The 16563-nt window shown below is 37.6% G+C and overlaps 1 protein-coding gene across 1 annotated transcript in view; it reads left to right on the top strand.

Moving 5' to 3' along the window:
- The first annotated feature begins 6599 nt into the window (after window positions 1-6599).
- Window positions 6600-16563, top strand: part of LOC133639681 (excitatory amino acid transporter 2-like) — a 36276-nt gene continuing 26312 nt past the window's right edge. Inside the window, exons 1-3 of the mRNA XM_062033203.1 lie at window positions 6600-6833; window positions 12890-13029; window positions 13173-13325. Of these exons, the coding sequence (XP_061889187.1) occupies window positions 12900-13029; window positions 13173-13325 (283 nt within the window). The 5' untranslated portion in view covers window positions 6600-6833; window positions 12890-12899. The remainder of the gene's footprint in view (window positions 6834-12889; window positions 13030-13172; window positions 13326-16563) is intronic.

Genomic DNA, 16563 nt, shown 5'->3' with positions numbered 1-16563 from the left:
TCTTTTTGTCTATCTTCTTGTTATGTGACATTCATCCTCCGCTGTTGCCATTTCTAATATAAAGTAGTGTAAAGTTCTTACTTATATCTGTCAGTAAACTCTCCATGAAAGCGCTAAAACATGCCGGTGTAGTGAGTTTACATTATTCACCCAAGGAACTTTAGTTACTAGGGGGTTCCGGTAGGAACTGTAGTTGTTTTTAGTATATTCTCTTGCATTGTTTTCATACAATATTTCTTATCTAAAAGTTTATTTTTCTTTTTAAAAGGCATGTTACATATGATTTGGGGCGGCACAAAAGGAATTTAAATTAATTTCAATGGGAAACGTTGATTTTGGGATACAAGTGTCTTGAGTTAAGAGCTCCATCACAGAACCAATTAAGCTCTTTAGTAATGGCACTACTATAGTTGTTGTTTTTTTACTCTGTGGATTTTGTTCTGTTGTACATAAAAGTAAGCATTGAACAACAATTTCCACACAATATTACTTAAAAACATGTATTTAATCCCTTCAAGCCACATTGAAGACTTTTCGAACACACCTCATACAGCCTGCATATTATCTCTATACTGGTTATTACACTACTTGAACAGTATGCAGGGACTGCGGGAATGACTTCCTAGCTCTACCACCAATACTCTGTCAGGGTTTTCTCACCTGATGCTCGACTTTTGTACCAATGTATCATTGTGGCTCAGCAATAATGATGATTTTCATGCACGACTGCACAGTTTAATCACAGATAATCAGTAGGACGCTGATATGAAGGACTGTCACCATATTCAAATGCTTCAGTAACATCACACACACACACGTAGGCCATCATCTAATTCACTGGCAAATCATTTGTACAGAACATGAGCCGAAACATGCTGCCATGACAACGCCGTTGCTTAAAATTGGCCTGGATTCCATTTCAGTGAGGACAATGTCACAAAGGCCACATTTTAAAAAGGCAAAAACTCATGCAAACTTTGTAAACTATGAACATGATTTTAAACATTTCCAGTAAAGACAAATTCTACTGGAACATCATTAAATCCTGCATTATTAACAGGGTTAGGGTTAAATCAGGTCTGCTTCTTCCCACGTCTTGTATGAAAAAAATGTTAAGTATGTGACGCACTATATTGTAATTGTATGCATAACCATAACAAAGTCAAAACTCACTGTGTAGCCTGCAATTAAAAGTATAAAAAAAAAAAAAAAAAGATATAACAAATCAATAATAAATAAATAAATACAATTGTAACTAAATTAGAGGTTGAATATTTTATCAGAAATAATAAAGAATTATTTCTGTTCAACCCACTTGGGACATTAAATTGTAATTATTGTTAAAGCCAAACAGGACCTCAAAATCCTTAGGATTTTAAAGCGCATAAAAACATGTTGAATTTACTTTTTTATTTTTTTATTTAAATCAAATTTCCTAATGTACTTCAGTCCTATACAAAACACACCCACACACATACACACTCACATACATGTATATGTAAATATATATATGTATATATATACTGTATATTTATACACACACACTATATATATACATATATATATATATATATATATATATATATATATATATATATATATATATATATATATATATATATATATATATATATATATATATATATATATATATATATACACACACAATATATATATATATATATATATATATATATATATATATATATATATATATATATATATATATATATATATATATATAAAAAAAAAAATATATATATATATATATATATATATATATATATATATATATATATATATATATATATATATATATATATATATATATATATATATATATATATATATATATATGTATGTGTGGGAAAAAAAATCACAAGACTATTTCATCTCTACAGGCCTGTTTCATGAGGGATTTCCTCAATCCTCAGGAGATTGAGGATTGAGGAAATCCCTCATGAAACAGGCCTGTAGAGATGAAATAGTCTTGTGATTTTTTTTCCCACACATACATATTACGCTCTACCACGGTATCGAGCACTATTTTTTGGATAATCTAATTAAGACATATATATATATATATATATATATATATATATATATATATATATATATATATATATATATATATATATATATATATATATATATATATATTGTGTGTGTATAAATATACAGTGTATATATATATATATATATATATATATATATATATATATATATATATATATATATATATATATATATATATATATATATATATATATATATATATATATATATATATATGGGGCTCACACCTCAATACACCCCACTATCGCAGAGTCATCAGAAAACTTCTGAAGGTGGCAGGACTCTGACTGATAGTGGAAATAGGTGGTGTAGATGGTGTAGATGGTGAAGAGGAAGGGGAAGAGGACTGTGCCCTGCAGGGCCCCGGTGTTGTTGACCAGCCTGTCAGACACACAGTCCTGCAGTCGCCCGTACTGTGGTCCGTCAGTCAGGTAATCAACAACCCAGGACACCAAGGGGGCCTCCACCTGCATCGTCTCCAACTTCACACCCAGTAGTCCAGGCCGTATGGTATTGAAAGCACTGTAGAAGTCAAAAAACATGACCCTCACACTGCTCGCAGGCTTGTCTAGGTGGGTGTGGGCTCGGTTCAGCAGGTAGATGACTGCGTCCTCCACTCCGAGTCGGGGCTGGTAGGCAAATTGGAGTGGGTCCAGGTGGGGCCTGACTGTAGGGCGGAGTTGTTCCTGGACCAACCTCTCCATGGTTTTCATGATATGGGAGGTTAGAGCCACCGGCCTGTAGTCCTTCGACGTGCTGGGTCGTGTGTACTTGGGGATGGGGACCACGCATGAAGTTTTCCACAGTGTGGGGACTTTCTGCAGCCTAAGGCTCATGTTGAAGATGTGCTGGAGCACACCACACAACTGTGGGGCGCAGGCTTTGAGCACCCTGGGGCTCACACCGTCAGGACCCGCGGCCTTGCCTGTTTGTAGGGAGGGGGGGTTATCAAGCTGAGGGTGAGGTGTTAAGTGGGGGGAAGGTAGTCATTGGAGCTGGGGGGCTGTGAGGAGGGGAGGGGGGATGGATTGGTTCGCTGAAGTTGTCAGGGGGCCGCCTGGCATGTCTTGGGGGGGCAGGAGCTTGTCGGAGCCACTGTGTCAAACCTGTTAAATAACTGGTTTAGTTCATTGGCCCTCTCTTTGTCTCCGTCCACCCCCTACCCTCCGACGGTTTGAGGCCGGTGATGGTCTGCATACCTCTCCAAACCACCTTCATGTTGTTGTCCTTCAGCTTCCCTTCCAGTTTCCTCCTGTAGTTCTCCTTGGCCTCCCTGAGTTTGGTCTTCAGCAGCCCCTGAACTCTTTTCACCTCCTCCCTGTTACCAGCATTGAATGCCCTCTTCTTCCCATTCAGTAGGGCTTTGATGTCCTTGGTCACCCACGGCTTGTTGTTTGGGTAGCAGGTGACCGTCCTTGATGGGACATTTGAGTCAACACAGAAGTAGATATAGTCTGTGAAGCACTCTGTGAGCCCGTCAATATCCTCTCCATGAGGCTCCATGTGCCAGTCAGTTACCTCAAAACAGCCCTGCAGTGTCTCTTGGACCCCTTCTGACCACCTTCTCACTGTTTTTTTGGTCACAGGCTGTCTTTTGATCAGAGGCACATAACAGGGGTTGAGGTAAACAAGGTTGTGGTCTGACCGGCCCAGCTCATCATGACAACTCATCCATTTTATTTGCCAGAGACCGCACGTTACCCATGACGACGGAAGGAAGATATGGTTTATATCTCCTTCTCTCTCTCCTCGCTTCAGCCCTCTTCTGTCGCGAACGTCTCCCTTTCCCTCGACAGCCACGAGCACCTCCATAAGTCCTTTTTAGCTCCTCCGGGATCTGGTTAGTTAGCGCCGGGTCCGTTAGCTGGATGCTAATAACTGGTGCCGCTAACAACTGTTCCCTGGTGTAGATAAAAGAGCCTCTCCACTCTTGTTGCCCGTCTGAGCTCTTCAGTAGCGTCCCCACCGTCAGAAGAACGAACAAAACACTTCTAAACCGCATGTTTAGAAGGGCACGACTAGATAAAAAGTAAATGTAGACTAAATGTAAAAGTATAAAAAAGTACAAAACGAACAAAGAACAAAGACAAAAGACAAAGACGAAGCGAACTGCAGCAGCGGCCGTCTAGATCGACGCATGCGCACTAATGTATGTATGTATGTATATATGTATGTATAGATAATTTCGTATTTATTGATTATTGATTAATCATTTAAAATTTTAAATTTTTAACCTTTTAAAGACCCTTTGATCGGATAATGTCACAGTTTTAAATTAGTAAAATAACTTTTATGCAAATGTATATTAATTGAAAACTATGAGATCATTTGATCAAAAGGCCTTCATTGGGTATTTTTGTTAAGAGCTTAAGTTGACAAAGAGATTTGAGAAAAATCAATTGAATCCACAATGTTTTTATACCCTTGGACCGATATGTCAACATTTAACAATAATTGAATTTTTGGGTGAAATAATAGACAATACAAATTAATTGGAAATCTCATACAAAACTATACAACGTAAGGTGGCAAGAAATATTTCTAAAATGAATAAGGAAAAACATGTTCTACACAAAATAAAATGACGTAATATTTTCTACTGCTCGCTATTGTTGCCGTATCTAAGTTGTTGTGTAGAAATATGGGTAAATAACTCCAAAAGTAGACTTAATTCATTAACTGTTTTACAAAAGTTGTCAGTTAAAATAATACATAATGTTGGACATACAGAACATAGAAGGTGAAATGGTATACCGTATTTTCCGGACCATAGGGTGCACCGGATTATAAAGCGCACTGCCGATGAATGGGCTATGTTTGATCTTTTTTCATATATAAGGCGCACTGGATTATAGGGCGCATTAAAGGAGTCATATTATTATATTTGTTTTCTAAATGTAAAACACTTCCTTGTGGTCGACATAACATGTAATGGTGGTTCTTTGGTCAAAATGTTGCATAGATTATGTTTTACAGATCAACTTTAAGCCGCTTTCTGACAGTCGCTTCCGGATGCGCTGTTTTGTGGGCGGTCTTCTTTATGTGAGAGGAAGAAGTGTCAAAAGATGGAGCTAAGTGTTTTAATGACATTCAGACTTTACTTAAATCCATAACGGAGCAGCATCTCCTCATCCGGAAACAACAACACCGGAATTGTGTCCAGTGAAAAACCGTCCGACCGGAAGTTCCTTGGGTGAATAATGTTAACTCACTACACCGGTATGTTTTAGAGCTTTCATGGTGAGTTTACTGACAGATATAAGTAAGAACTTTACACTACTTTATATTACAAATGGCAACAGCAGAGGATGAATGCCCCATAACAAGAAGATAGAGAAAAAGAAGAAGCTTATCAACTACGATGTTGGCATGGACTACAAAGGCGGAGGCGCGCAACTTTTCAGGATTTATGCAGATCCCAAATACAGATCAGCAGGTACCAGAAGGTTATAAAAGTTGCTTTTGTATAATATTGCGAAACAAAACGCCAGATATGTCTTACCTTATACACACACCATAACAATACTTGTATGTTGATGCATATCAAGCGGTACAGCTTCATAGCTTACCAAAGTTGTACTAAAACATTTTGATATATTTTTAAGCGCCGTGTGTAATGTTCTATATTTTCAATGGAACTCATAAAATGTTGGTGTTGTTTACTTGAGTCATATTACCATCATAGTGCAGTCTACACGTAGCTCTTATGTTTGACTGACATCTACAGGTCACACTTATCATTTACACCACGTACCAAATAAATTTGTTTCCAGGTCGATAAGCAAAACCAGAATGAATCCGTACATTAGGCGCACCGGGTTATAAGGTGCACTGTCGAGTTTGGAGGGGAAAAAAAGATTTCAAGTGCGCCTTATAGTCCGGAAAATACGGTACATGTTCGAAATAAACGTCTACTAACTCACATAAAAAACCCTTTTTGGAAAAAATGATGTGCAACGGATTTACAAAAAAATTACAAATCATAGCCAAAATGCCAAAAGTACTTTAGTAAATAATGTTTGACATCAGTTAATTTTATTTATTTTGTGAAAATATGGTTCATATCAAACTATGAATACCTTTTAGGTGGTTAACATTTCATTGCATACCACACAAAAAAGCCGAGTCGTGTTTAGTAGGAGTAATTTTTGTAGCCTATAAAAGCAAATATTGTCTGATAGAACCGATCACAGATAAGAAATTAAGGCAATTTTTTATTTTCATTGCTCACTTTGCCACATTTGCATTTTGCATCATTCTCTGAGTGCTGATTGGAATACATAAATAACCCCTTGTTAATACAGTAGAAACACCATAAGCATTGAACAACCAGATATGAGTGCATAAAGCGCTTGTATATTAATGTTGTCTTGGAGGGGAGAAAAAAAACAACTTCACGAACAAAATAAAAGCAGTGGCGAGGATTTTGTCCTCTCACTAATCTTGGCAGGTTGACTCCACCCTTCCTGTCTGCTGGCGTCCTCTCAGAGCTCCATGATAGTCACTTTACCTTGTACGCATGTCTCTGCAACTACATACATTTAGCATCTGACAATCTCAATATATTTTGCATGCCTGAAGGGGTAAAAAACATATATATATATATATATATTTTTTTAATTCCAGAGGCTTTTTATTGGGATTTACCAACACACAAGCCAGGTGATTTTGGCCATTTTTTCCCTGATGGACGGCGTTGCATTCACTCTTTAGTGGAAAAATACAGTTTTGATTCTTCCAAAATCAGACATTAAGAGGTGAGTGCATTTGCAATACATATTTTGCATATAGTGATATTGTGATCAAGTACTTGGTAGGGCAAATTATTTGAAACATTGTTCAACAAATGTGGTTGCAAGGCTGCAAAGCATCAGGTATACTTTCTGTCTGCTATGACAGCATCTACACCAATTGAGTTTCTGATGCACTGGAAACTCCTTTTTAAATTTATGAGCCTTTTGCACATCATCAAAACAAAAAATATGTTACGGATTTCGCCTCTGTGTGTACCAAAGCGGTCGGTTTATGGCATCAAAAGACAAAAAGATTCATCTGCAAATTGCAATTTGATAATCTCCTGCTTTACAGTCGTCTCAGGCACACCTCGGTGGCACCTTGACTTTTCCCGGGAATCCCCTTTTCTGTTACATAACACAATCACCTGTGTGCTGGAGGTGCTAATGTTATCCTCTTTAAAAGACTTAAGTCACATTAATGCTGGAGCACCGCGTATGACTTGGGACCTCACCTCGAATAATCTCTCTGTCATAGTGCGCAGGGAGTCGTCGATCAGGCCTGAACTCACCATATTCCTTCACAAGACATTGATACATATGTTGATTATACGTGCATGTCCTTTTAAAACGGACTTCGCGACAACGTTGCAAAATAGTTGTATTTGTTAACAGACAATGTCAGTGTCCAACGTTGGATCCACGTCGTTGGTTGGGAAATGACCAAATTTCAATGGTCAAATCAACGTCACAACCTGACATTGAATAGACTTAGTCAAAAAACATGTTGTTTCAACGTTTAATTTGTGTTGTCAAATATTGGTTGGGAAATGACCAAATTTCAATGGTCTAATCAAGGTCAGAACCCAACATTGACTAAACGTCGTCAAAAAGCATGTTGTTTCAACGTTATGTTTGAGTTGCTCAACGTCAGGATCTAAATTAACAAGTTCTCAACGTTGTTTTAATTTTGTGTGCCTGCTGGGTTATAATCTTTATAAGGAGGAACTTTTCCCTGTTTTTACTCTAAAGCCAAACAAAGAGCATCTGTAATTTTGCATGCTGTCAGTCTATAATCCAGGTGTGGAAGTCAGGAAGGTCATGAGCTCTGTTACGTAACCGCGAACGTCTGTACTCTGCAGTAGATTTAAAGGACGCACTGGGGAGAGCTGATCTTTAAAGTCCCAAGAGGCTTTAAGACGCCACACCACAACACACCCAAGTTGTTGCATCAGTGGTGTGAGGAAGCAGAGTGATGAAACGTTTTGGTCAGCGGTGATTGAATATATGTGTGGTTTGTAGCTATACTGCCATACATCCGAAATTGTGAGTTGAGGTACAAAAGCCACCATTGAGTCTCATCACTATTTACTTGGGGCGTCGAAAATAAATAGATTTTCAGAATAATCGCGATTCTTATTTGTAACGATTCTTAAACTGTCCTGTCCATGCCAACATCTTATCTATCTAAGCCTTATTTGTATTTGACTTTATTAAATGTTTGGGTCAAATTTGATTAAACAAAATCAGTTCTCTTTTAAGATTTATAGAAATTGATCAGAGTTGTTTATCTATTTTTTTGGAAAAATGTAGTTAACCATAGAACTAGCACCCAATGTTATTTAAAAAATATTGATTTTGAATTGAATCGTGTGGTGCCCAAAGATTTACAGCCCTACTATTTACTAGGGGTGGCCCGATCTGATACTGACACCGGATACACAGTACAGGCCAAAAGTTTGGACACACCTTCTCATTCAATGCGTGTTCTTTATTTTCATGACTATTTACATTGTAGATTGTCACTGAAGGCATCAAAACTATGAATGAACACATGTGGAGTTATGTACTTAACAAAAAAAGGTGAAATAACTGTTTTATATTTTAGTTTCTTCAAAATAGCCACCCTTTGCTCTGATTACCGCTTTGCACACTCTTGGCATTCTCTCGATGAGCTTCAAGAGGTCACCTGAAATGGTTTTCACTTCACAGGTGTCATAGTTTTGATGCCTTCAGTGACAATCTACAATGTAAATAGTCCTGAAAATAAAGAAAACGCATTGAAATGGGAAGGTGTGTCCATACTTTAGGCCTCGTTCACACTGCAAATAATTTCGGATTTTTTGGCCGATGTATAGGAATTTTTCATGTCCGACCCAGGCCTCTTTCGTACGTGGAAATATATCGGATGTATGTGCGATGCGTACTCAATGTAAACGCTCCCGCCCTCAGGTCGCATTCATCCGACCGGAACGTGCGCAATAATTCAAGAAATGTAGACTTTGATTGCACAAAATCTTTGAAATTGCCACAAATGCGCCAGTACAGAGACCGACAAGAGTTGAAGCCGTGTTTACGTCCGTAAACACTGCAGAGTGTGCGACGGCGTGACGTCTTGTCCACATGCGAGTCAGATTGTGTTCACATTGGAAATCAAATTTTTTACAAAGATCGGATTTGACAAAATAATACAAAATGGACATCCGACCCTGCAGTGTGAAAGTAGCCAATACTGGTCTTTCCTTGTATTTTAGTCAAGTCATTTACAAAAGGTAAACTCGCAGCTACACAACAGCTAAGCAAACAATAGCACCCAAGCTATACTTATGTCAATCAATCAATCAATCAATCAATCAATCAATCAATCAATCAGAGTTTACTTATATAGCCCTGAATCACAAGTGTCTCAAAGGGCTGCACAAGCCACAACGACATTCTCGGCTCGGATCCCACATCAGGGCAAGAAAAAACTCCAACCAATGGGAACAAGGAGAAACCCTGGAAGGGACCGGTGCAATGGATGCCGAGTAGATGCAGTTGATAATGTGAGAGTCCAGTCCATAGTGGGGCCAGCAGGGGATCATCTTGCATGTAGACACGTCGGGGCGCAGAGACGTCACCGACTGATGCATAAGGAGTGTTCCACCCCGGGTCCCGACTTCATGTGAAAGTCCAGTCCATTGGGAGACCAGCAGGGTCTTGAGTGGAGACAAGTCAGCAGCGCAGAGACGTCACCAACTGATGCACATAGGAGTGGTCCTTCCTGGGTCCCGACCTGGAACAGCTCGTGAATCATCCGTGGAGGCTGATCCGTGGTCACCTAAAAAAACTTCCCACGCAGGAACAGAGCAGAAAAGAGAGACGGCAGATCAACAGGTCTAAAAAGGAGGTTTTAGCATATACAAATGAGTTTTTAGGTGGGACTTACATGCTTCTACTGAGGTAGCATCTCTTTGTGCATTCCAGAGTACTGGAGCCCGAATAGAAAGTGCTCTATAGCCCACAGACTTTTTTTGGGCTCTGGGAATCACTAATAAGCCGGAGTTCTTTCAACGTAGATTTCTTGCCAGGACATATGGTACAATACAATCAGCAAGATAGGATGGAGCTAGACCGTGTAGTATTTTATACGCAAGTAGTAGAACCTTAAAGTCACATCTTAAATGCACAGGAAGCCAGTGCAGGTGAGCCATATATGTATATATGTAAATAGGTATATAGAGGTATACACAGTATAGGCGTAATATGATCAAACTTTCTTGTTCTTGTCAAAAGTCTAGCAGCCGCATTTTGTACCAACTGTAATCTTTTAGTGCTAGACATAGGGAGACACGAAAATAATACGTTACAGTAATCGAGAAGTAACGAACGCATGAATATTGATATCAGCGTCGCTGGTGGACAAAATGGAACACATTTTAGCGATATTACGGCGATGAAAGAAGGCCGTTTTAGTAACACTCTTAAAGACCTACTGAAACCCACTACTGCCGACCACGCAGTCTGATAGTTTATATATCAATGATGAAATCTTAACATTGCAACACATGCCAATACAGCCTGGTTAGATTAGGAAAGTGCAATTTTAAATTTCCCGCAAAATATCCTGCTGAAAACGTCTCGGTATGATGACGTTTGCGCGTGACGTCACGGATTGTAGCGGACATTTTGGGACACCATTGTGGCCAGCTATTAAGTCGTCTGTTTTCATCGCAAAATTCCACAGTATTCTGGACATCTGTGTTGGTGAATCTTTTGCAATTTGTTTAATGAACAATGAAGACAGCAAAAAAAAAGCTGTATGTGGGATCGGTGTATTAGCGGCTGGCTGCAGCAACACAACCAGGAGGACTTTGAGTTTGATAGCAGACGCGCTACCGTGAGTACACAGCTTTGGCTTCCAAACATTTGATCGCTTGCCCGTCCGTGCGTGCCGCTATGTGCATGTCACGTACGTAACTTTGGGGAAATATATGTGCTGTATGAACTTTACGGAGGTGAACGGTACTTTGGGCTGTAGGATTGAGTGTGTTGTGCGGGTGTTTGAGTTGTATTGGTGGGTTATATGGACGGGAGGGGGGAGGTGTTTGTTATGCAGATTAATTTGTGGCATATTAAATATAAGCCTGGTTGTGTTGTGGCTAATAGAGTATATATATGTATTGTGTTTATTTACTGTTTTAGTCATTCCCAGCTGAGTATCAGGTCCCACCCACCTCTCACAGCATCTTCCCTATCTGAATCACTTCCACTGCCCTCTAATCCTTCACTCTCACTTTCCTCATCCACGAGTCTTTCATCCTCGCTCAAATTAATGGGGAAATTGTCGCTTTCTCGGTCCGAATCGCTCTCGCTGCTGGTGGCCATGATTGTAAACAATGTGCAGATGTAAGGAGCTCCACAACCTGTGACGTCACGCTACTTCCGGTACAGGCAAGGCATTTTTATCAGCGACCAAAAGTTGCGAACTTTATCGTCGATGTTCTCTACTAAATCCTTTCAGCAAAAATATGGCAATATCGCGAAATGATCAAGTATGACACATAGAATGGACCTGCTATCCCCGTTTAAATAAGAAAATCTAATTTCAGTAAGCCTTTAACTAGTTATTATATTACTAGTTATTGTTGTTATGAAAAATTTATTGTTAGAGTATTTTGCCATGCTAATGTTTTTTTAAATCCAACATTTTATCTGAACTAATTAAAACAGTCAATGCTCAAACAATTATTAATAAAAATAAAAATCAATGTTGTTGTGAATATTGACCTTGAATAAATTCACATCAAATATAATATATATATATATATATATATATATATATATATATATATATATATATATATATATATATATATATATATATATATATATATATATATATATATATATATATATATTTGCCCTTAAGTGGGATCTGAGCCAAGGATGTCGTTGTGGCTTGTGCAGCCCTTTGAGACACTTGTGATTATTTTATTTTATACAGTATATATATATATATATATTTTTTTTTTTGCTTGTTTTTTGTTTGTTTGTTTTGTTTTTTTCAATTGATTATGAATTCTTACAAATAAGACTTGTGATTAATTTAAATAAATCTATTTTTTTGACACCCCTAGTGTTTACCATAAAAAAAACGTTGACAATTTTGACAAAAATGGCATAAAACAGAAAAAATAAACAATGTTATGTCAACAGATAGATCTGAAGTTGACCTAGAGATTTCAGCATCAAAAATAAAATAAAAAATATTGATACATGACTTGCTTTTAACACTTTTATAAGTTGGACCCTTTTGGGTCCCTGGGACCTTTCACAACATTTAGGGAATTCCTAAGTGTTAAAGGAACTTTATTATTTACAGAATCAGAATCAGCTTTATTGTCATTACGCAGGGTAACGAGATTGAGGCCATTCCATACAGTGCGATAAAACAAGTGTACACTCTATACAGAGGGTGAAATTAATGTGTACATGAATATCTACATGAAACAGGGTGGTTGGTGGAATGGGTTATTGCACCGAAGAGAAGGCAGTTATGAGGGTCAATGGGGAAGTCTGTTCAGGGTGGTTATGGCCCTGGGGAAGAAGTTAGGCTATGTGTGATTCATGCTTAAAAACACTTTCTTTGCCCATTGCCACATTTCCACGGTGTGCGCATTGTGCATGTGCTGTACTCCGTTATAGTTATTATTACGCTTTTTAAAAACAACTTTAAAACCATGCTGTCGTCATACTTAAAGTAAAAAAAACCTGGGGAAAAAAAATAAAATAATCTGTCCTATTTTTGTCTGTGACAGTGCCAAGAAGATGCAGAAGCACGTGGAGGTCAGGATAGACGAGGGCCACTTGGAGCCCACAGTGGATGCGACTGACAGCATATGCAGCACTATCTGTGATAAGGTCATGAAGAACATGGTTCTCACGCTCACAATTCTTGGTGAGTGTCAGGTCTTGGTCATATTTATTGTCCACTAATTGATCTTTTTTTTTTTTTTTTTTTTTTTAATAAAACAATGAGTAAAAAGAAATTAATGTGCAAAGTGGTCTCAGGGGTGTATTTATCCTTTCTCTCTCATTCAGGGGTGTTTCTCGGTTCCATTGCTGGAATGTTGCTGCGGCACATATCGCCTCTCCCTCCTGATGTTATTTTGATCATAAGCTTCCCGGGGGAGATCCTAATGAGGATGCTGAAGATGCTTATTTTGCCTCTTGTTGTTTCGAGTCTTGTCACAGGTGGGTGAAGGAAAGTTGGGACTGTAAATGTTCTGCTACATTTGAAGTGGGGCTCAATATGATGTATGGTGCTGTCTGTTACAGTACGCGAGTGGCTGGGTTTTATTCAAGCCAAAATAAAAATGAATCTTCAATACAATCCCAAAAGCTTTTTGATCAATTTGGAGGTCCAGTATGAACTGATCAATGCATATATTATGATACATTACAGCAGGGGTGTCCAAACTTTTTCCACTGAGGGCCGCAAACGGAAAAATTTAAGCATGCGGGGGCCATTTTGATATTTTTCATTTTCAAACCATAACAACATATATATATATTTATTTTTTTTTAACCTTTAGGGCTCCCGGGGACCATAAAGGGTCTCAGTCATTAAAACGTTAAAAATAATTTAAATTATTATTATTATTTTTTATTTAACGCTCACATAAATCTCTATATCAACTTCAGGTTGATAAAAAGTAAAAAAAAAAAAAAAAAAGGTTTTATGCCTTTTCTGTCAAAGACAACTTTGTTTTTTTTATAGCAAAACTGGAAATATGCAGTATTTAGTAATTACAGCTCTAAAAGATCAATAATGCAGGACACCATTGATTTGAATTGTTTAATATTTTTGAGAAATCAGTGAAAATATTAATAAAATCCCACTAAATATATTTGGGATCCAAAAGGTCCCCCACTCATAAAGTGATACATTTTTATTAGTTTTTTTTTAACTTTCAACACTTAAGTTACGAGATCAACTTCCGATATATCTGTCCATTTTACGTTTGAACTATTATTTTGTTTGTTTTTATGCTCTTTTGTCAAAGAAATCTTTGACGTTTTTATATGGCAACCACACAATATATAAGCAATATTTTTTTTACACATAAAACATTTTAAAGTGACATTTTTGAAGTAATTGGAGCCTTGAATAGGTCAATAATTCATTATAACATAGATTTTTTTGTCTTTTTTTTTTTTTTGAGCAATGGCAAAAAAAAGAAAAATAAAGAAAGACAAAGAATAAAAAACAGCCTGCATGGCAGCTTTGTGTCAACATTGCAACTTTTTGTCGTTAGATTTCACCTCATTTCACTTTTTTAAATGTTTTTTGTTTATTTTTGCAATACTATCAATTTTGCAATTTTTGCAGAATGTGTGGCGGGCTGGTAAACAATTAGCTGCGGGCCGAAAATGGCCCCCGGGCCGCACTTTGGACACCTCTGCATTACAGCATTATCATGGCACCCTATGGAATAGTTATGGTACTAATATATGTTGGGGCTTCCATTGCATTAATAATACTAGCACATATACATACAGTACACCCAACTATTGTTATATCAGATAGTATATATAAAAAATACTCTTGTGAAAGCATCAAAACTACGTTCATGCCGCCCTTCCGACACGCACACACAGTGTCACTAGCGCTGTGGTGCGCTTACAACTTGAAATCACAAAACTCCTTAACGGCACAATGATTAGGAAATGACCATTACTGTATCTTGTTTAAGGTAGTGGTGACAATTAAGCAGATTTTGCACCCACAATTGCAGACTCTCAATGGAATTGGGAAGTTTGATATAGTTACTAATGAAGCAGAGGTTCTTAACTTTATTTTTGTACTATAGAAGGGCCACCCAAATATCAACAATGAATTACTAATCCTATTCTTGATTTTGATCGGGTTCAATAATTACATCTAACCTGTGTGTCAAATGATTAAAAAAAAGTTGTTAATAACAAATGTATTATTTATTTAACTCATAAACCTTAGGCTTAGGTCAGGCTGATTAAAAAAAATAAGTACTAATCAAATATACTGCATAATGTAAGAAGGGACTGATGAATAACTGACAATAATGAATTTACATACAATTATCCACTTGGGCTGCCTATTATGTTAATAAATAGAAGCCATTAATAATGGATATTTTTTATTACATAAACTGTCAATAAAATAAAATTGCGAGTGAAAATACAGCTTCACCACTTTAGTCATATTTTTTTTGCGCTTGATAAGCTTCTCTATGACTTTAACGCCAGACTTCTTCTGTTTGTTTGATATTGTCATTACTGCCACGCATGGAGGAACAGGGTATTACAACTGAGTACCGCTAGACGGACCACAGCTGAGTAACAGATATTTTTTGGCGGCCCAACAGTTTTATGCATTATGGTCCCCAAACTACGGCCCACGGGCCAGATACGTCCCCGCCAGCATCCAATACCAGACCTGTGGGTAGTCCCGAGTAAAAAAAAAAAGTTTTTATTTAATTTATTTATTTTATTTATTTTTTTAATCTGTCGTTTCTAGCCCGTCCATCAATCCATGTTCTATCGCTTGTTACTCTCGGGGTCTCCGAGACGCTCTGGAAAATCATATTTTCTAAAGATGCATTTTCCCATCGAAAATGTGACGTCATCATGCTCGCGCCGCATGTTCAGTCAATTCGTGCACGAGGAAAAAAAAATGGCGAAATCGTTGGGGAAACGTAAAATAGACTCAGAGTGTAGAGTTTTTTTTGTTCAGTGTAAGGAAAAGACAATTTGTCTAATCTGCAATGAGACAGATTATATACAGTCGTGGTCAAATGTTTACATACACTTGTAAAGAACATAATGTCATGGCTGTCTTCAGTTTCCAATAAATTCTACAACTCTTATTATTTTTGTGATAGAGTGATTGGAGCACATACTTGTTGGTCACAAAAAAACATTCATGAAGTTTGGTTGTTTTATGAATTTATTATGGGTCTACTGAAAATGTGTCCAAATCTGCTGGGTCAAAAGTATACATACAGCAATGTTAATATTTGGTTACATGTCCCTTGGCAAGTTTCACTGCAATAAGGCGCTTTTGGTAGCCATCCACATTCAATTCTAGTTGAATTTTTGACCACTCCTCTTGACAAAATTGGTGCAGTTGAGCTAAATGTGTTGGTTTTCTGACATGGACTTGTTTCTTCAGCATTGTCCACACGTTTAAGTCAGGACTTTGGGAAGGCCATTCTAAAACCTTAGTTCTAGCCTGATTTAGCCATTCCTTTACCACTTTTGACGTGTGTTTGGGGTCATTTTCCTGTTGGAACACACAACTGCGCCTAAGACCCAACCTCCAGGCTGATGACCTTAGGTTGTCCTGAAGAATTTGGAGGTAATTCTTCTTTTTCATTGTCCCATTTACTCTCTGTAAAGCACCAGTTTCATTGGCAGCAAAACAGGCCCAAAGCATAACACTAACACCACC

This window comes from Entelurus aequoreus, linkage group LG02 (assembly GCF_033978785.1).
Source record: "Entelurus aequoreus isolate RoL-2023_Sb linkage group LG02, RoL_Eaeq_v1.1, whole genome shotgun sequence".
Lineage (NCBI taxonomy): Eukaryota > Metazoa > Chordata > Actinopteri > Syngnathiformes > Syngnathidae > Entelurus > Entelurus aequoreus.
The sequence above is the reverse complement of the archived record's forward strand: the minus strand, read 5'-3'. Positions and strand labels throughout refer to the sequence as shown.